Genomic DNA, 20251 nt, shown 5'->3' with positions numbered 1-20251 from the left:
AAGGCATTGCGAATTTGAGGGCTGGTGGGGATGTGCTCAGTAAGCGTCTTTCTTGGCTGGTCAAGGGTGGCCTGCATGGAGTTGCCGCCTGTTCTAAAGGCCTGCCTGTTAGGGGTCCACTGTGTAGCGAGCAGCTCCTTGAACGCATTTCGGCCAATCGCCCACCGTCTTCTCTCACCTGTTCGTTCAACTAACCATATGCCGTATACGAAAAACAAAGATTTTCTTCACGAATCCGTCGTGTACACTTAACCCTTACTGGAGTTAATTTTCGAAGGCGCTGTCCACGCTACTCTCGAGGACCAGGGTCAGTTTGCACCTTAACTTAGTTATTACAGAGTAGCCGTATACACTCGTTCACCGTCTCGTTATGCAGGTGTCACTGCATATTCCGGGTTACAAGATGTGTTTCCAACAGCACAAGCCAAACCCGATCAAAATTCCGTATTTCCCTCCCGTGACCCGAGGCGGAACGACCCAGATCTGCACCGAAGAGGGCGGGGTACGCATACCTGCCTACACCGGGTTCAGGACTGATTCCGTCCAGAGTTGCTTTCGTTGAGACGCCAGAGTAGTCAGCCTAGTGGAAAAGTCCGGAACGAACTCCGTGCAACATGACCGTTGTCTCATGGGCTTCGGCCTCTTGCACCCTGCTCTTCCGGCCATTCAACATTCCCCCGTCGAATTTACACACACGAAACCGAAAGCTTGGTTCAGCCTCAAAGGGCCTGGAAAGAAGAGGACAGGGGACGCGGGAGAGGTCCGTCGAGAGAGATCGGTGGGATTGAGTGCCACAAAGAATGGCGGCCACCGTCTGTGGAAATTAGAAGCGCGATGAAAAAAGATGCCTATTCGGGCCTAGACAGCTGGATTTGCTGGCAGTCCTCTCTCCCCGGAGCATTCAAACTGGCACTAATTGGGTATCTTAACGCATCGTCGCCAATGGTTCCAAGTGCGCTTTGCCCAATCGAACCTCGATCCCGCACCTTATTTTCCTGTGCCTCGTTGTTCGAGTTCCTTTCGCCCCGTGCTTCTTCTACTGCTGCTGCCTGTCTTCTTGCATCCTTCGTATTCTTTTTCTTTCTCTCTCTCTCTCTCGGACAGAAACGAAACAAAGCTTTCTGTCTCATGCCGGTAATGTCGCTCCTCGACAACAGGACGACGACCAGGGCCGATTTCCCTCGCTTCGTCGAATTACATATATTCATAAAGCGACCCTCCGCTTATCTGCCGGGCTTGACAGGCGTCTCGAACAAAGACGGCGGTGCCTGAACAAACAACCGAGTCAACCACACCCGGCCCCGCCGCGGGAGGGTTCCGTTAGGGGAGCCGTTGAGAGGCCCTGACTGGGTGCGCGATTCAGGCACTGGCGAGCTCGAGAATCGGCTGGTGCCGATGGCGCTGCTCGTAGGGAGACTGCTCCTCTTTCTCTTGGCGGCTGCCGTATCTCCGGCACGGGCAGGGAGTATTTCGGCTTGGTATACTGCATACGGACCGCAGGTCATCCTGGTCAACGACACGACCAACGAGATCCGCTACACGGCCTGTAACAGCAATGACAAGCCGACGTACTCGTACACCGACGACTACTCGTTCACCCTCGAAATCAAACCCAAGATTGGCACGCCGCTAACAGGAGTGGGTTGGTATGACAATACCATGACCCAGTATGTGCTCGCTTCTCCCGTCGAACTGGCGCGTGTTGACTGACGGGCATATCAGAGCTTCGATCTGGTACCTCGACGAGACCAACAATATCACGAATGCCCTCTTCAACTGCAACATGACAACTGGCCAGTTTCTGCTGCGGGGAAACTGGACCGTCACCAGCGGCGCCCCGTCCGTTCATTCCAACTCGGGCTTGGCTGCCGTCGTTCTCGGCGCGGACACCGGCTACCGCGTGTTCTTCCATGACGAAGATGGCGCCATCAACGAGCTTTTCTATAACCGCGATGTCGGCTGGGAGTATCGGGGTCCCATCTCTGAGGATATAAACTCCCTGCCCGCCTTAGGCGCCGCCTTCAGCGGCAGAGAAAACATCACTGTTGCCTCCCCGCGCGATGAGAGGAACATCGCGGCGACCCGGTGGAACAAGGATGAGACTTGGTATCGAAGTATGCTTTTGCTCCGTCTCCCCCCCCTTTTTTTACTCCTCCATGACCACCTTCTTGCTGACTTGCCAACAGCCACCCTGCCACACCCGCTCGCGGTCGCGGGCGGATTCGCTACCGCCGAGACCGCCAGGGATGACATTTCCCTAGATGAGGGGACCCCGGCCAACTTCACGCTGCCCGCGTGGGACGGCGAGACTAAGAGCATCGGAGTCACCATTGACAAGGTCTACACGCGTTTCCTTTGGTACATTGGCAATGACAGAAATCTCTACCTGGTGGCCAATCAGAACTACACCTGGGGCCGGCGAGCCAGCCAACCCAACACTGTCTGGCCCCAGGCCGACGACCCGAACGGTCATCTAGGCGTTGCCTACGACATGTTTACCAGCAGTGTATGGCTTTACTACTTTGTTCAGGATCGGCTCGGCGAGGTGAAGTATGCAGACGACACCTGGCAACCATGGTCCGCACTTCAAGAGCCACCGCCGCTACCGACGCCGTCCGCCTCGCCAGAGGACCCCACCGGTTCAGACGCCGGGCTGTCCACCGGTGCCAAGGCAGGCATCGGCGTTGGCGTCTCGCTGGGCGCGATTGCGTTCGCTACCATTATCGCCATTGTCATCCTGGCGCGGAGGAAGAGGCAAGCTTCAGAGCGGCTTGCGGAGACTGAAGCAGGTTCGACCACTCTCGGTCCCGGCACGCCCGCCACGCCGGATGGTTCCCCAGCTCTTGCGCATGCGTCGGGAACGCACAAGGACGGCTATGACCCGAAGGCGGCACCGGCACGAGCGCAGGAATTACCTTCTGAGCAGCTGCTGCAACAGCTCGACGGCGCAACCCGAGCGGAGATGGACAGTAGTAATACCGCACGCGCGGAGCTGGACCCCACAACCAGGGGCGAGATGTACGCCCGGTCGCAACCTATATACGAGCTCCCTTCGCACTCGTCCTTCCGTGAGCAGCCGGCCGGACAGCCGAAGCAGTGGCTCGAGCCCCATCAGCAGAGGCCATGGGATTGGCAGTCTTAGAGTCTCTGGAGGTGATGAGTGACACACACACGGTGTGAGGAGCAAGTACTGAAAAGCGACGGGGTTTCTACTAACTAGTATGTGCATTTCGCGTCTGTACTGTTGATTAGCGAGTTGGATACCCAGACCCGGAAAGGCGCCTCGGCTTTCTGGTCCATTTCACGTATTTATGTTTTGTATTTGACAAACAACCGCTGTTTTTATCCAAACTCGGTGATTCAAATGGTGCATAGAACCGACTTGGATATTCTGCCTCGTCTCATTCTTGCTAAGTTCGGGCTACCCAAGATGCTATTTGTGCCTCAAGTTTGCAGGAACGCGCGGATCGAGCAACATCTCGCTCACAGCCCATGAATGGCTGGCGGCGAATGTATGCGGGCTCTCTTCAGACCACAACCTGTACAAATGGGTCCGCCATTAAAGGGAACACCTTCAACCGTGGTTCAGGGAAACACCACGAGAACTTGGACTGAGCGTCAATCATGAGATGTGGCCAAGCTTTAACATTGTGGCTAATCATCAGCCAATACAGACGCCGCTGAGTACTAACCCAAACAAGCCAGAGGGATCATGGCAGCCAAGTTCAAGTCCCGGGCCATGCCCTGTCTTCGTAGCATCATGAACATGATACCCAGCTAGAACATGAGCGGTATCACAAAGTCTTCCCCCCAAACAGCCCAACTCCGAACCCAGGATAGTAACCCCCCAAATCCTCCAAGCCGAAGGCCCGTGCTACAAATCTAGAGCCATGTCGCCGACCGCAAGGTCTCCATTCTCCATGACAACTGGACGTTTAGTTCTGAAACGAGCAAGCCATTACTAAAACAGCAATCCCGATGAGATACAACAATGGACAGGGCCACTTGTCCAACATAGCCGAGGTAGGAGGCCCAGCAGACGAGTAGCAAGACGAGCCTCGCTCGCCGCCATTGAAGGTGAAATCAACAGCACACTAACCACCACACATTGCACTCTCACCCCCTCGCCGGGTTAACGCCAAACAGATAGGCGAGCTCACGCTCACTCAACCTGCCGACATTCTTACTCTGGCCCTCATCGAGGGCCGCCTCCACAAGCTTCCGCTTGCTCTCCTGTAGTGCCAAGATTCTGTCTTCAACCGTCTCCTTGACGAGGATACGATGTACTTTCACCTCGCGTTGCTGGCCGATACGGTGGGCGCGATCGATAGCCTGCGCTTCAATGAAAGGATTCCAGAAGGGATCGCAGATGATGATGCGGCTGGCGGCAGTCAGGTTGAGGCCCGCATTGCCCGCGCGCAACGAGACAAGCATGATGGTGCTGCGCGGGTTCTCAATGAAGTCCTGGACGGCCTGATCGCGCTGGTTGCGCGACATCTTGCCCGTGTAACGGCAGTAGCGGAGCTTGAGTTTGTACTTGATCTGGCATTCAATCAGGTCGAGAAGAGTGGTCCACTGAGAAAAGATGATCGTCTTCTCATCGGTTTCCTGGATCTCCCGGAGGAGTTCAATGACCTGAGTGATCTTGGCCGAATCCTCCCAGTTATCACGAAGGTAATGCATGTACCGACGGCGGGCTTCTCTGTTCTTATCCGCGTCGTTCCGGAGCTGCTTCAGCATGTGGGGTTTGATTTCCTCGGCCGTGCGCTTGCCTGTCGCCTTTTCCTTTGCCTTACGGCGCTGTCTTCCCTTTGTGGCCGGCTTCCCAGAAGATTTAGCGTCCCTTTCTCCCAGAGGGTGTTCTCCTTTCTCGCCGTTCAAAGCCATGGCAGCAGTGTCCAGTCCAGTGTCGGACTCGGCGCCGTCAACAATCCCATCGCCGTCGCCATCCTCGCTATCTGGAACGACAAAACCTGAAAGATTCCCAAATTGGTCCTCATCAGTTTCGGTCTCGCTATCAGATGTAAAGTCGTCATCTTCCGAGTCGGGAATCTCCGAGAGTTCGTCCAGTACACCGTCTTCGGCCTCGAGGGTTTCTGGTGCATGCACCTTCCGGAAAGCGGTAAGCGTGATGACCTTCTTTGGTTCGACCGGCCCACGGCAGACCGGGCATTTGGCGGCCCGGTTCTCATCACCCAACCTGATATTGTCTTGTGCCGTGTTCTCAGTGAGTGAGGTAAAACACTCAGTGCAAGTATCGTGGCCGCATGGAATGACGAGGAGCGGGTCCTCAACACCATCGTAGCATATCGGGCACTCAAACGCTTCGATGGCTTTGATGCGCTCAACAACCGTGCCATCCAACTCCCTTGCCAGAGACTCCATGTCGATGTCCTCAATGGCTGCGGCCGTAGACTCGAATTCTGTCAGGTGAGGGTGACAGCAGGCTTGTCTAAGACGTAGAAGAAGGACTAGGATATTGGAGTAATTCTTGCCGACGGTTCCCGCACGGAGGAACTTGTTGAACTGCACCCGAGACCGTGTCTCGAGGTCCTGATAAAACTGGCGCTCATCGTCGGAAAAGACAACGTGCTCCGAGTTCTCTGTCTTTGGTGGCAGTGTCAGGATGGGCTTGCCGTCAATCATCGAGTCCTTCATCCGTCTCAGCATCATCGCCTTGAGGACGACTTGAAGCTGCCGCATAGCATTGTCACGCGTGTAGTCCGACACATGGCCCTTTGCGCTCAAACCCCTAAATGTCTGCAAACGGGTGAGAAACTGCCCATGAAGTGTTGCGGTGTGTACGGGGGGCACATCATACCCTCTGGAAGGTTTTGAAATCAGAATACGGCCGGATTCTGAGAAATCGGATGAGTGGGTACAATTCTGATACGCCGTTCATCATCGGAGTACCTGTAAGGCACCAGCGGTACGTCGCATTGATTCTGTGCACGGCCGTCGAGCTCTGGGTGTCTTTGTTCTTGATGCATTGGGCCTCGTCCAGGATGATGCGGTAAAATCTGCTCCGCGGGTGGAGGACTGGACACTTGTTGAACAACTCCATATCATCTTCCTCTCGATAATCGTCTGATTCATTGCGTTGCGCGACATGTTGGTTGTATCTCTTCCATTCCGCAGCTACCGATCCGTATGTGGTGAGTACGACATCGTATTTCTTCAGCTCGGAGTAAGGCCGCTTCTTGGAATAGAGGAGGAACGCGCTCAGCTTATGAGTGCTTTTCAACTTCTTCTTCACCTCAAGTTCCCATTGCTTGATGAGAGCGACGGGGCCAATAATGAGATTGGTCTGCAGAAGTCTTAGAACGTCCGCGTTAAAGTACCCATTCCTGACAATGAGTGCTACATACCTTGATGTTGTCGGTAGATGGCCGGGAGACAATCAAGGCAAGAGTTGAGATGGTCTTGCCGAGACCCATGTCATCTGCCAAGATGCCGCCCTTGTTTGTTCCCTCTTCCATATCTGACATCCATTTCAGTGCCAACTGCTGATGTGGATAAAGAGGGTACTTCATGGCATCGGGAGTTTCGCCGCGCTCCTCCTCGGGAACGTCCATGTCAGGCCGGATATTCGAGAGCAGCTTCTGGATATCTTCTTCTGTCTTCCTGGGGTCATTGACGTAGTCGTCGAGAAAAGTAGTGAGGCGTTCGTTTAACGGATTCCCGTGCATATCCGTCATGCTGTTGAAGTCATACTTGTTGACACGGTTGATGGTTTCGGCAAGGCTCGGACCAGAAAATGCTGAGCGCCCTGACAGAGTATAGTATGCGCCATTGCTCACATATCCTGGCCGGTTAGCAGCTGGGGGTGTTAGGCCTGATGAATAGCCGTTCGAGACACCCTGTGATGATCCGCTTATCGTGTGCAGTCGCTGGCCGATAGGGGCGGCTGGTGGCCAAAGGCGGCCTTCTTGCCGCGCCATGGAGGTCTGTCGGGCCAACTCAATGGCAGGTACCCCAGAGGTGACATTCCGCGATGACGACGGCAACACAGGCGTGGAGGCCGCTGAACTGGAGGACCCAGGACGAGAAAATACTGAAGGAAGTGAAGGTAAGGACGGTCGGGAAGTGGCACCCCCAGATGCATCAGTTTCGTCATCTGAATCAATATAAGTGACTGGCGTCCGGAGGGAATTCTGTGCCATTTCAGGCATGACTGTGGAATGTTTCCAAGGACGCCCGTCAGCGCCGCGCCCTGTCAAGTCGATTGGCTCCGCTTGGACTGATCTAGGCGGCCTCGCCGCCGGTGTCAAGCCCGGTTCCTGTTTGGTTCGATCCGCCACATCCGATGCCCACGACGAGGACTGAGAGGATCTGTCAAGAATTGTGTTGAGGGCATTGTTTTGACCTAATTGAGATGGCGATGCGGAAGTCGGACTGTTCGGGTCTGGTGAGGCCCGCCCACTGAAGGCTCTCGCAATGGCGGCATCTCTATCCACCTCGGCCTTTACTTGGCTCGCGCGCGCCTCCGCTTCTTTCTGTCGTTGAATGGCTAACCGCCACACATTGTCATCATCACTGAAAGACGTAGTTAGCATCTGTTGAGCCTCAGCGCGACCCCGTGGGCTTCTCATCTTTTCCCAACCCTCATTGGGGACTGGAACCAACTTACCAAGTAAGGTCGATGACCTGGTCGTCCGGAACATCGCAAAACGCTTCAAAGGTGAAGTCGGACGGCCCAGGAGCCGGGATAGGGGTGGTTCGTCGAGACTTGTAAGCGCTCCGGCTCGGCGAGTCCGCAGCGAGATGGGAGCTACCGATAGAACGTTTTCGCGTTGGGATGCCCGAGTCTTGCATCTGTCCCTCTCCTAGACTCATATCTAACGAGCTGCTATTGCTGGAAGGTGTTGAAGTACTGTGGAAGCGGCCATCTTCTGGTTGTGGTCAGTGCTCGCCGCCGAGGTAGTTGAGGAATTCTTAATAGTAGGCGTACCCTCTTTGCCGTCCATAGTTGGGAATCTTGGTTGGGCTACAAAACGCTCGGGTTAGGATATGCGGCTGCCAGTATCTGGGAAGTTTGGTAAATCGCACCTTTGCCCTTAGATCGGGCAATCTGTCGCCTAAGGTTCGCAATCTTTGCCTTGACGCGTTCTACCTCCTGCGCTACAGCGGGATCCGAATCATCAGGCAAGTCGTTGATGAGAGATGCTAGCACAGCTCGCTGAATTGCTAGCTCGTCAAGGAGGGCTGGGATATCGTAAATGGAGTGCGAAACGGTTGAGGACGGAGAAGAGCAGCTTGTCCTGGAATCCATGGCGCGCGGCGGTCATGCTGATGCCCCGACGAATAAATCCTGCGACCGCCGAGCTCGGCTGACAGAAAGCTGCAGTTATTGTAAAGGGCAGTGGCGAGAGAGAAGGCTGCTTGGAACGGAGGCCTTGTTCTGTGGTAATTGGCTGCAGGAATACCGAATAATGCGTTCAGAGGGAACAGCACAAGGCTCGCTCGGAATCAAAGTGAGCCGTACAAGTTCTAGGCTGCTGAGGCGCTGTACGCGGCTTAAACCAGCGCAAAAGAGTGCGGGCCAGCCAGAAACAAAGATAAGGAGGAATTTGGGAAGAATATCAGGACCAAAGGGCGAATTCTGTGACCGATCCAGTTCGGGTCCTGTGCAGTGTTGCCTGTTGGGAGTCGGACGCGGCTGCCTCAGTTCAATGTCTCACGTTGGACAGAACAGGAAGGCACGGTCCACGCGTCAACGACTTGTTGATCGAGAAACCACAGAGCAAGAATTACGCAGTAGGCTTGGGCCAAAAATTCGATTGGCGATGGCTGAGGCCAACCCGCTGCACATTCAGACATGGGATGCCACTTACACTGTCGCTTGACCGAAAGTGCAGGTCCGAGCCTCTGGTTCTCATCAAATGGAAGCTCTCAAGAATGCACCTTCATCCTCCAAGCCTCGTGGAATCAACCGCAAATGGCACCCTGCCTTGCCCCACCCCGGCGCGCGCCCCTCGACATGAGATGCGCGACTTGCCCCTGGCGACTCCACATCTTGGTTCGCGGGACCACGGCTTGGCGGGGCGTGGTTTACTTGGAGTCTTGGTATCGATATGCAACACCGAAAAGTGGCATTGCTTTGGATTTCTTCTGATAATAAAAGACGGACCCCCCTCATTCGCTCTCTGTGACAACCGCGAACGCTCGTCATGACTGCGTGATGTGCACGTCGAAACGCCCAAAGCGCTTTAGAAAGCAAAACTTAATGCGCCTGCTAAACATTACCAACACCAAAACTGTGACGCCACGCAGCACCCAAAAGCAAATGCCGCTTCTAAACTAATATACCATACACTGAAGAATGCATGCAAGCAAGCAAAGGATTGGCTATTCGGAGGAATTGTCTTTGCCACCATCCTCACCTTCCTTGCCGTTACCCGTCACTTTCCCCCACCAGGTGCTCACCTTTCCGGTGAACCAATCCCAAAACTCCTTAACTTTCGACTCGGCATTGTCGACGGCCGAGGAATCATCCTCCTTGTCGTCGTCGTCGTCGTCGTCGTCGTCACTGTCACTTTCGCCGCCATTGTCCGAGCCCGAGGGCGCCTGGGTCGGCCGCGGCGGCGGCACCGGCTGGTCAACGCCGACGGACTTCGACGGGACGCTCGTCTGAGCGCTGCTTGTAGAACCGGGGTTGACCGAGACGGCGCTTGTCGGCTTCGGCGCCACGCGAGAGGTTGAGATGGTGTGAGCCTCCGCGGGATTGGCTGACGTGTCCAGGCCGTCCGTGGCCGAGTCATCATGCAGCCCGACTGGCTTGAGGGGCAGCCGAAGGGTGCCGTTATTGGGCGCTGGCTCGATCCCTACGGAGTCGCACAGCATGTTGTATACCTCGATATTTTCTGGCAGCGTTAGCGCGCGAATAGGGGTTATTGCGGGACAGATCACACCTACGGAATACCTCGAGTTTGCTGTTTGGCTGGTGCGGGAAAGCCGGGCCACGGGCAATGAATATCGCCCTCATCAAGGGGTGTTCATGATCATAGCCGTGAAGGCCCCTCGGATGATACACCGCCCCTTGAGCCTGTGCCTCTTTCAAGTTCATCTCGTCCATCTTGACCAGCGCCCAGCCCGCCTTCGGCACAATCCACAACGGAGCGATGCGCTGGTTGTTAGAAAAGTGATACCGTGCTGGCATGTCAACGTCGCGGAGGTAGACCTCGAGATTGGGATTTCCCTTCGTTTTCTCGATCAGCCCATTGTATATGTCCTTGAGATCAGCGGGATCTTTTGGCCTTAATCCGATCAGTGGCCAGCCGTCTGTGTGCTCGATCTTGCTCAGGTCCACCAGATCCTCGAGCTGTACCAGCCGGGAGACGTCCGTAGTCGCCATGCCATGGTCAGAAACCACCATGATATTGACAATGTCCGCCAGATGCCGTTCTTCTAGCCCCTTGAACAAGTCGTCCAGCATCTTGTCCACCTTCTGGATGGTGGACCGGATCTCAGTACTATTCGGCCCGTACTTGTGCCCATCAGCATCGACGTTAGGAACATACGCCGCGATGATTTGAGGCCGGTCCGAGTCCGGCATGTCCAAAAACTCAAGAATCCTGTCCACCTTCCTCGGCAACGGCTCTTTTCCGTTGTACTTGTCCAAGTACGTGGGGTCAACATTGAGGATGTTTGCCTCGCTGCCGGGCCACATGTGTATGGCGGTCTTGAGCCCTTGCCTCTGCGCTGTAACCCAAAAGGGTTCACCTTTCCACCACTTGGGATCCATGCTCCGCGAAGGGTCCGTATAATAGAACTCTTCCCGCAGCATCGGGTCCCAGAAGCTGTTGCCCACAACGCCGTGGGACTCCGGGTAGAGCCCCGTAGCCAGCGTGTAGTGGTTGGGAAACGTGACGCTAGGGAAAGACGGGAGCATATAGAGGGGTGATACGCCCTCCTTAACAAGGGCGTTGAGCCTCGGTGTCAACCCCCGATTGAGAAAATCGGCCCGGAACCCGTCCAAGCTGATAATGATTGTGGTGGGTGCGAACATGGCGGTGCCGTTGCTGACGAGTTTCTGGCTATAATGCGTCGTCTTCCGATCCAGGGATAGCTTCCACGCCACAAGAACGAGGATTGCAAAGGCGACGGCAATGATGGCGTAAAACAACACCCAACGGCAACAGTTGCGTTTTCGCTTCGACTTGGTATCGGTAACATGCAGCAAGTGCTTCCGGTCGACCTCGTCGCTATCGTCTCGTTCGCTGCTTTCGCCAGTCGAGCTGCCCTCCTTCATGCCGCCCTCTTCCATCTCGTACATGAGCTCACCGTCCTCGCCGTGCTGTGCATCAGCCAGCAGCCGATCTCGCTTCATCTCTCTCCTCTGCCGCCTCGCCCGCCTCTTTTCTGCTCTGAGGTCGTCAACCGACTCGCCCGGCTGCACAGACGGGCTCCTCGACGACGATGGTGATACATCACTGAGCCGCCTGGTCAACAACCTGAGCGGGTTGGGTATCGGCAGCCCGGAGCCCCTACGCTGGCGTTCCTGCTTCCTCCGGTTTTCGATCACCAAGTGGTCCAGCTCTTCCTCCTCCATCAGCACCAGCCTGTCGTGCGCGCGGAGCTCGCGGCTGTTCCTCGCACGAAGCTGACGCTCGTCGTCATCGCTGTCGGTGTCCTGGTCGCTGCGAATGGAAATGGCGTCGGCGTCATATTCGGAGGGCGAGAGGAGCGAGGGGTCGCGGCCGCCGACGGCGGTCGCTTTCAACGGCTGCAGCGGCATTCTGGGTGGACGAAGGGCGCTCCCATTTGTGTGGGTATACGGACCTCGTTAAGGCGCCAATTGGTCAGTCAATCATGGCAGAGAACGGTGCGAACGGCGAGAGAGTGATAGCGAATGCCTTTCTCTGGTCGATGAGAAGTCGAGCGATGATAAGAGACACCGAGTCTCACATTAAGGATGCGAGGGCCACAGCTGATTGGCTCGAACCTGGCTGGTTTCATCATGTCTGGCAAGGGGTTCCCGGCAGGGATCCCAGAGGAAGTGGATACCCAACATCAATTGAATCATCCCAACTTCTAAAGAAACTTTAACCACTTTCCATCACCGGAAAGCTTGTCGAAACAGCCCGGCAGTCAATACAAATACAACCAAAGGAGAAAAAAAATGGAAAAAAAGGAGAGAAGAAAAAGATGAAGAAAGAAAGCACTAAAGAAAAGACAGAAATCAGAAGGGGACCAAAAACACGCAGCACCAAGGCTTGCTCAGTCTGCTACGGGTCCTGACACCCAGCTGACAAGCCTAGGTATTTACTCTTCACCCGTTTCCAGCCCAGGCCGGCCAGGCCAAAATGGAAGGGTGGTGAGGCTCACAGCTGGGTCACCTGCACAGCTTTCTTCTCATCCTGCAGCGAGCTCATCCTGCGGCGAGCCCATTCTAGCATTCCAGCATGACCATGCTTCGATCCACCCGCTCTGCCGTCAACACCCACAATACCCATGATTCTCCTCCCACACCACGCCCGCTAACACCTTCCCTCCCTTCCACCTCAGGCTCGGCACACACCCTTCCACGCGCTGCTCAAATACCACCTTGACCTCGTCCGGAAGCGCGTTCCCCACGCTCTTGCAGCCCATCTTGACGAGGTCGCTCGGATTCCACACCACCACCTCCAGGAACCCCCACCGCCGCGCCTCGGCCACCGCCGCCTCCAGCAGCGCCGCGACGTCAACGACGCACGCGGTCTCGTACACGGCCACGTCGCTTCCCTCCTCCACCTCCTCCAACACCTCATCATCCTCCTTCCCCGCCCCGCCCTCGACTCGGCTGTCACCCTCACGCGCCAGCCTCAGCACCCGCAGCCGCTTGTTGCGCCAGTCGTGAGACCAGCACGCCCAGGCCGCGCCCCGCTGGGAGGGGAGCGTCACCGCGCCCACGGTCAACGGGGTGGTGGCCATGGTAGCAGAGGGGAGGATCTTGAGCGCGTCGAACCTGGCGCGGGCGAGGTGCCAGGAGATCTGCGCGTAGGTGGGCAAGAAGCAGATGGAGGTGTTGTTGTTGTTGTTGCTAGCGGCGGTCGCGGTCGCGAGGGAGGTGAGGGTCCTAGTGAGGTGGGCAATGTCTTTCTGGCAGAGATCTGGAAGCTCGGAGAGGTTAAGGGGCCGGGTTTGCGGCCGCCGCAGCGGGGTTGAGGGGGTTGTTGATGGTGACGACGAGGTCGATGGGAGCAGGGTGAGGGTCGCTTGGTGGCTGGTGACGGGTAGCCAGCCAAGGCTGGCGTAGTAGCTCCGCCCGCTGTCGCTGTATAGCACGCTGCAGTCGCTGTCGGCGTCCATTCGCTCCTGGACGCGCCGGAGCAGGAAGGCGGCCATTCCCTGCCGGCGGTAGGTCGGGTTGGTATAGACGTTGGTGACGACGTAACCGTGGGCCTCGCGGACACGTCTCTCGGCGCAGTCGGCGATAAACATCAGCTTTCGCAATGTCTCGCAACTGGCAATCACCTGTCTGGGGTAACCCTTGAGGTAGAGCACCCAATATCGGCAGCCCCCATCCCGGTTGAGCTCATGTTCCGCCATGTGTTGCTCCCGCTCAACATAATCGTCGACGGACATAGGGGCCGCCCATTTTCGACTGCACAGCTCCCATGAGATCCGCCGCTGCTCTGGCGTAGCTTCGGCGAATTCTATGTCTGAGGCCGTGAGGCCCATTGGCTGAGCCATCGCTGCTGTTCGCTGGACCAGCGGCGTCGGATATTTCTTTGAATGCTTGGGTTAGCAAGTACGAAATGCTGGTATGGTCGGCGAGGCCGTAGATGTCTCCTGTTGACGGATGTTGACACAACTAGTCTTCACGAACTCCTCCTCTCTCTCTCTCTCGGCATCGATCTGTGGGGTTGATGTGCTTTCCACATAAGACGAGATGAGGGGCGGTGGATCCCTTGGGGCTGCTGTTTCGAGTTCCTGATGGTCCTGGCTAAATACGGAAAGAAGCGACTTAATGTTTAGCTTTCGAGGTTACTGTGAAGTAGCTGATCCGTGCTTGTGTATCGAAGAAGCTGGGTATCCGAGGTGTTGCTCCGCCTTGCTGTTGCATATCCGACGTAACTGCTGTGGCTGGCCCCCCACTTTCTGGGGTTCGAACTGCAGGCAAGGCTCAGGGTCGTGCCCTTCTTAGTCTTTATTTAGTTATATCTTTATTTTTTTTTAATTGTCACTAAGTATCTCTATTCCTCGCAGCAGCTTTCGTTTGTCGGTCGGTGCCTGCTCGAGCTTGCGGCTTGCGCAGTCACCGAATCGTTCCAATAGGGTCTCGATATGCAACCACATGGCAACCACGTCCTGTCAATCAGCAAGAGAACCGGACGGCTTCCAGGCTAGGGTGGGGCTTTCGCATCTGCCCATTGCCCTCGACTGCGGAATGCATCCCGTCCTCACTTTACACTACTATTGTAGGAGAGTTGCGAGTGTATTATTTTGTTGTCACAGCTGCAATGCCTCCCTTGCTTGTGCCAGGCATTTGAGTACGCTGAGGAGATTCAGAGAGTACCCAAAACTATCAGGCGTTGACGAACCTCTATCTGATGCTACAATTGTTCGGGCCCATAAAATCTCCAGGAGGGTTATACCACCATGGTAGGTGACACGACTAGACATTGCCTCAGCGTTTCAAGCAGAGAGTCTACTCCCCGCTGCAGAGCAATACGTCAAACGGAGGCCCTCTAAGGGCAACTGATGGAGAATCAGATGAAGTCAATCTGGGGAAGATGGAGTCGATAATGTGGGTCACTAGGGACTCAAGCCACCATGGCAGAGGAGCCAGCCCCACCTTGTGTGGCTTTGCAGCTCGGCCGTCGGAATCGGGACCTTGTGTTCCGCAAAATTTGGTCGAGCCCTGCCAATTACCAAGGCGCGCACAAAAATTGCCCGGTCTCGATATCGGCGAACGGCAGCGACACGGATTCTTTGACGGCACCGGAATAGCATCAAAGGTACGCCGAGCATTTCCTACCTCCTTCCTTGTGACTCTAGAAGACGAATAATATATTCTCGCCATTTTGCGCATATTGCACGATTTCAATCTCGCCGGCCCCCCCTGCGAACCAGTCAACTAACACGACCGACCGTATCAGAACGTCGACCAAAATGGCATCGATCGAGATCGGAGCGACAAGCTGGCGCCGCGTCCAGGTTGGCCGCGTGCTCAAGCTCGAGAACGGCAGCCTGGCGGCCATCGTCGAGATCGTTGACCACAAGCGCGTACGTGGAATCCGATCCGTGACGGGCCCGCCGGGGCATTGGAGGTTCACATGAACGGAGAGACTAAACTGCTGAAATTTAGGTCCTCGTGGATGGTCCTTCCTCAGACCCTAAGCTCGCCACTCCCCGCGGCGTTGTCCAGCTCTCCCGGACTCTTCTTACCCCGATCGTTATCGAGAAGCTTCCCCGCGGTGCGCGCACGGCGGCCGTTAAGAAGGCGTGGGAGGCCAGCGGTGTGGACGCCAAGTGGAAGGAGAGCAACTGGGCCAAGAAGCAGCTTCAGCAGGAGCGCCGCCAGTCGCTCACCGACTTCGACCGCTTCAAGGTTATGCGGTTGAAGAAGCAGCGGAGGTTCGAGGAGCGCAAGGCTCTTGCCAAGATCAGGGCCGCGGCATAAAGGCAATCTGCTGCTTTGTGTTGGAGCGTTTGGTTCGGCATGGCTTTTCTGGGGGGGAAGGATGGTATTCTGGAACGGTCTGCATGAACATCAGCATTCGGGTTGCTGGGTTTCTCTCTGCGTCGCTTTCGGAAGACCTGTATGTCACATCGTCAAGGTGACCGGCGTCATATGGAAAATGCGAAATTGAGCCTAAAAACAGCCAAGACCTACGGGCTGTTGTTGCCCATGCCACAAGCACAGCGCGGTTGCGCGCAGCTGTGTGAGCTATCAGAATACGAAACCCTGGCGGACGCCGTGGCGACAAATATTTCCCTTCCGTTCTGCTTGGGTGTTCTACCCAGGTTTCTTATTTAGTGAGAGTTTGACAAGTGTGAAACAGGCTGGTCATTGAAGATCCAGGCCCAGTTGCGCTGGTCGTTTTGTTAGGGAACTTGATGAAGACAATGATGATTACCTAATCGGGACTAGCGTCTGTACCTTCTGCGGTGCCGAACAAGCCCTACCTGAAAATTGGACCCCGAACATTTCTTTCCCACCACGACTGACCAGCTCCTTCTAACCCCCGCATACCCATTTTAGCGGCATTTCCGATATCAACGTGAGTCCCGTTTGAGCATCACCAATTCCATGTGATTCCAGGCTCCCGTATTGTACAGGAAGCCTGGCCACTGCGGCTGCTGCAGTGGCTAAAAGCAATTATGTTGTGTGCGGAGCGTGGCGAGCTGACAAAGTTGGACGGTGCTAGCTCTCCAAGATGGCCGAACCCCGCGTTGAGGAAGTCCCCGAGGAGGAGACCAAGAAGCCCACCGTCGAGGAGCTCGATGAGTCCTCCAGCGACGAGTCCGAGGCCGAGGCTGGTGGTGATACTAGCATTCCCGCTGGCTCGACTGCCGTGATCCACTCCCGCAACGAGAAGAAGGCCCGCAAGGCCATCGAGAAGCTGCACCTCACCCGGGTGCCGGGCATCACCCGCGTCACTCTGCGCCGCCCCAAGAACGTGAGTGCAACGGAAGAGCTACGTGGCCTGAGCCCACCGGTGTGCGGGGCGGGAACTCGGTCATGGGCCGGGGGAGCAAGGAGACCGGACCGCTGACGGATATGGATAGATCCTCTTCGTGATCAACAATCCCGAGGTGTACAAGTCCCCCAACAGCAACACCTACATGTGAGTGTTTTACCGACGCCTCGAGTGAAGCTCGGAACTGACCCCGCCACTAGCGTCTTTGGCGAGGCCAAGATCGAGGACCTCAACGCCAGCGCCCAGGCCGCTGCCGCCCAGCAGCTCGCCAGCCAGACCGCCGAGCACGACCACGCCGGCCACGCTCACGACCACAAGCAGGAGGCTGCCAAGGAGGAGGAAGAGGATGATGGCGAGGAGGTGGATGCGGAAGGCATCGAGGACAAGGACATCGAGCTCGTCATGACTCAAGCCAATGTGTCCCGGAAGAAGGCCATCAAGGCGCTGAAAGAGAACGACAATGACATAGTCAACTCAATCATGGCATTGAGTGTCTAGTCTGGAGCGGGGAGCCAGCGTTGTTCGTGGATTTTCGGGTACATTCTTGGAAGCAAGAGGCTCTGCCAGTTATCGACATCGGTATCTGATGCTGGTCAGTTGACAACGACCATATTTGAGTCATTGAATGGAAACCCTTGCGTAATTGCTCCGTCCCTGGGTGTTGATGCGTGTAATCCGGAATGCTCGCTGTTTGGTCTGCTTTTACATGTAAGCGATAGAAGAAGAGTGTGTGTGTGTGTGTGTGCTGCTGCTGGTTACATCTGTTCATTAGTTGAAATCCATCGACCGAAAAAAAATTACAAGATATCGAGCTTGAAGTCCATGATATTGCATTAGATGGAAAAAGATTCCGTACCACACCCGCGTTGGCACCAGGTTCCCAGCTTGGTTAGCAGGAGTCGCGGGAACCGGCCGGGTCATCCCGTAAGATCACGTGACCGTTCCTGGCGCCGGCAGAGGTTGCTTTGGATTCGGCAAACTCAAGCAACAACGTCCCTTGAACTCCCCCCACTCCAGACCACCGCAGAACCACAGCAACAATGGCCGCAGTAAGTCTCCCCAATCAATTGGAGCCTCTTTTCACGGTTTAGGGAACGGGCGTTTGGGGGAATTGGGATGCGGCAGGCAGTTGGGCGCTGGCTAGGCTTTTGCGAGGTTGCCGGACTGAGCTAATTTCGCGTCTCCTCCATTTCGCAAAATCCTACAGCGAAGCGCAGCTCTCAAGGTCGACTGGGCCAAGATCACGACGTCGCTGGGCCTGCGCGGCCAGACGGTGGCCGGACTCCAGGCCTTCAAGAAGCGCAACGACGACGTCCGCCGCAAGGTGCAGCTCCTCTCGGAACAGCCGACCACGGTCGACTTCGCCTACTACCGCTCCGTGCTCAAGAACCAGGCGATCGTCGACGAGATTGAGAAGCGCTTCAACGCCTTCCAGCCCGCCACCTACGATCTCAACCGCCAGCTCAAGGCCATCGAGGCCTTCGAGGTCGAGGCCATCAAGAACGCCGAGGCCACCAAGGCCAAGGTCGACCTCGAGCTCAAGGACCTCGAGAAGACGCTCAAGAACATTGAGGAGGCCCGGCCGTTTGAGGACCTTACCGTCGACGAGGTCGCCGCCGCCGAGCCCAGCATCGACGAGAAGACCTCCAAGCTCGTGTCCAAGGGCCGCTGGTCCGTGCCAGGCTACAAGGTGGGTTTTCTTTCTTCCTTCCCCATTCATTTCGCTTCCACCTCGAACCCTTTCTGGACCGAGGATGCTGACAATGCCAACAGGAGAGATTCGGCGACCTCTCTGTGCTATAAACGATCCGCTGCCCGATTCCCCTTTTTCTTTGTGTACTCTAGCATTGTAGATAGCCCGAGCGCTGAGGGAGGGCTCCTGGCCGGAGGGGGAGGACAATTTTCACATTGTTAATCGAACCGATTCCATTTCCGGCACTTGTGCTCTGTGTGTTGTGCGCCTGTCTAGTTAACCCCAGGCCCTCGCTCTGCTATGACTGCTTCTGACAACACCCTCGGCCCTCCGACTACCCTCCTGCTCTTCCCCGTGGATTGAGCTTGATTTCACCCTGCTTCGGAACTGCTGCCGAGATTAAGGGAACTCTTTCGAGTTGACTTAGGATCAGTATGTCATTCACGATCCTTGCCGCCATGATTGAAAGAGAAACCGGAGATTTCGCTATCGGTTTTACCAAAGGGGGACCTTGGACTGTTACAAACAGTTTGTTTTTAGTCCGGACTGGGGCTGTCGTTAGGGAGGACGAAGTTGCTCGCCAATAATTGAAATTGGATTCAAGCTTCGGGTGACGAACCTCTACTTATTTTGGCAAGAGGCAGGAATGGGCGGATCGATTTGACGGCATCGGCCACTTTCTAAGGGGCATAACTGTCCTTCATTGTCCCGTAAGGAGACCGCTGCTGACTGGTGTGGATATCAGAAAATAGCGAGCATGACAACTGCATGCTGAGTGCTTGATCGTCTGGCTACCGGGTGGACGGCTGAGCTACCAAAGATACTGCTGGCGAACTCGTTCTATGCCTTCACGAATATTTCAAGCGTGACGGGGACCTGAATTTGTCTTGACTTCGTACGGTATGAAAACTCGCCCTGTCTCTGAGGCCCCGGTGTTTGTGTGGCTAGCCAGTGGACGGACTGTGCGCATGGGAGGTAATCCTGTAGCAGGCATCACCTCAAATCAAGCTTGTCTACGCGAGCTGAATTGTAATTGCAAACAGAAGCCAACACCATCAAGTTCATGCTAGGGAGATTGGTTGAGATTAACATTGAGATGAACCAAAGATGCGAAGGATCGAGGGGCAAGGGAGTGTAGAGGCTTGAGGCACTCAAGCTGTGGGTGGTAGAGATGAAGCAATTAGTTGAGTACCGCAGAACAACTGCTTCGGCGTGGAGAGTCTGGGAAGAGAGCCAGTGGACCACGGAAGGCGCTCCGGGTCTTAAGGTTGTACGAGACCTTACGACCTTCCAGGTGACGGGGCGCCCTTTCAGGCCAGAACTTCAATGAATCTGACTTTTGACATGAACGGAAATGTGCAGAAGACCTTGGTAGTCCCCGTCCAAGAGGGTGTTTCTGTGGCCTCGAGACTATCCTTTGCGGCGCAGAGCGGCCCGAGGGGGTTTAACTGGCATCTACTGGCATCTACTTCTTTGAACAAAACGGGCAAGAGTTGTCCTGGTTGCTTGAAAGCGTGTAGCACGAAATGCAACAGTTTTACGCAAAACTAAGGGACACTTCAAATGGGAAGGCACAGCTCAAGTACCGTAGGTGCCCAATGAAAACTGCGTCTAGTCTCTCCGGACTAAAGGGCAAGCACTTGAGAGCAAGAAGTTTCGTCGCCGTGCTGGCCAGCTGGCTCTGCCTCATTGGAGCTTTGAGATACTCGATATGACGGCGCAAACTTCTGGAGGTCGGCCATAATAGACATCCTAGATCAGCTGAAGCCAAAATGGGCACTACATCGGCCGCCGTGTGGTTTGCTTGTAAGGCGCAACTTCGGTGGCGTTGTGGCCGTTGCGGCCTTACGTACAGAGGTTATTTGAAGAGACGAACTGACAAGCTAGCGTAGCATAGAGAGAATCTGCGATGGGGTGCTACCTCCAAGTG

General features: G+C 55.7%; 6 protein-coding genes across 6 annotated transcripts; 3 read left to right on the top strand and 3 right to left on the bottom strand.

The window, feature by feature from the left end:
• Window positions 1-1073: 1073 nt before the first annotated feature.
• P884DRAFT_216823 (uncharacterized protein) lies at window positions 1074-3356 on the top strand. The gene is made up of 3 exons (XM_069439326.1): window positions 1074-1667; window positions 1723-2114; window positions 2187-3356. Exons 1-3 carry the CDS (start codon window positions 1396-1398, stop codon window positions 3140-3142), a joined length of 1620 nt encoding a protein of 539 aa, XP_069301213.1. The 5' UTR covers window positions 1074-1395; the 3' UTR covers window positions 3143-3356.
• A 760-nt stretch (window positions 3357-4116) lies between these two features.
• P884DRAFT_192091 (SNF2 family N-terminal domain-containing protein) lies at window positions 4117-8272 on the bottom strand (the record flags this gene model as incomplete). The annotated part of the gene is made up of 6 exons (XM_069437644.1): window positions 4117-5760; window positions 5822-6307; window positions 6369-7536; window positions 7631-7892; window positions 7952-7987; window positions 8050-8272. The coding sequence occupies 6 exons, from the start codon at window positions 8270-8272 to the stop codon at window positions 4117-4119; spliced, it is 3819 nt and encodes a 1272-aa protein (XP_069301212.1).
• An 836-nt stretch (window positions 8273-9108) lies between these two features.
• On the bottom strand, window positions 9109-11841 carry P884DRAFT_236409 (alkaline-phosphatase-like protein). Its single transcript, XM_069439990.1, has 2 exons — window positions 9916-11841; window positions 9109-9863 (listed from the first exon to the last, which is right to left on the bottom strand). The coding sequence occupies exons 1-2, from the start codon at window positions 11735-11737 to the stop codon at window positions 9349-9351; spliced, it is 2337 nt and encodes a 778-aa protein (XP_069301211.1). The 5' UTR covers window positions 11738-11841; the 3' UTR covers window positions 9109-9348.
• Window positions 11842-12435: 594 nt separating this feature from the next.
• P884DRAFT_236406 (uncharacterized protein) lies at window positions 12436-14053 on the bottom strand (the record flags this gene model as incomplete). Its single annotated transcript, XM_069439989.1, has 3 exons — window positions 13267-14053; window positions 12778-13098; window positions 12436-12726 (listed from the first exon to the last, which is right to left on the bottom strand). The coding sequence occupies exons 1-3, from the start codon at window positions 13672-13674 to the stop codon at window positions 12436-12438; spliced, it is 1020 nt and encodes a 339-aa protein (XP_069301210.1). The 5' UTR covers window positions 13675-14053.
• Window positions 14054-14583: 530 nt separating this feature from the next.
• On the top strand, window positions 14584-15607 carry P884DRAFT_266848 (60S ribosomal protein eL14; the record flags this gene model as incomplete). Its single annotated transcript, XM_069442060.1, has 4 exons — window positions 14584-14586; window positions 14616-14731; window positions 15084-15210; window positions 15293-15607. The coding sequence occupies 4 exons, from the start codon at window positions 14584-14586 to the stop codon at window positions 15605-15607; spliced, it is 561 nt and encodes a 186-aa protein (XP_069301209.1).
• A 757-nt stretch (window positions 15608-16364) lies between these two features.
• Window positions 16365-18431, top strand: P884DRAFT_191839 (uncharacterized protein; the record flags this gene model as incomplete). Its single annotated transcript, XM_069437621.1, has 5 exons — window positions 16365-16607; window positions 16717-16775; window positions 16829-17096; window positions 17836-18318; window positions 18402-18431. 5 exons carry the CDS (start codon window positions 16365-16367, stop codon window positions 18429-18431), a joined length of 1083 nt encoding a protein of 360 aa, XP_069301208.1.
• Between the last annotated feature and the right edge of the window lie 1820 nt (window positions 18432-20251).

This window comes from Thermothelomyces heterothallicus, assembly GCF_042370625.1.
Source record: "Thermothelomyces heterothallicus CBS 202.75 unplaced genomic scaffold P884_scaffold_2, whole genome shotgun sequence".
Classification (NCBI taxonomy): Eukaryota; Fungi; Ascomycota; class Sordariomycetes; order Sordariales; family Chaetomiaceae; genus Thermothelomyces; species Thermothelomyces heterothallicus.
Note: the sequence above shows the minus strand (reverse complement) of the source record. Positions and strands in the feature narration are given on the sequence as shown.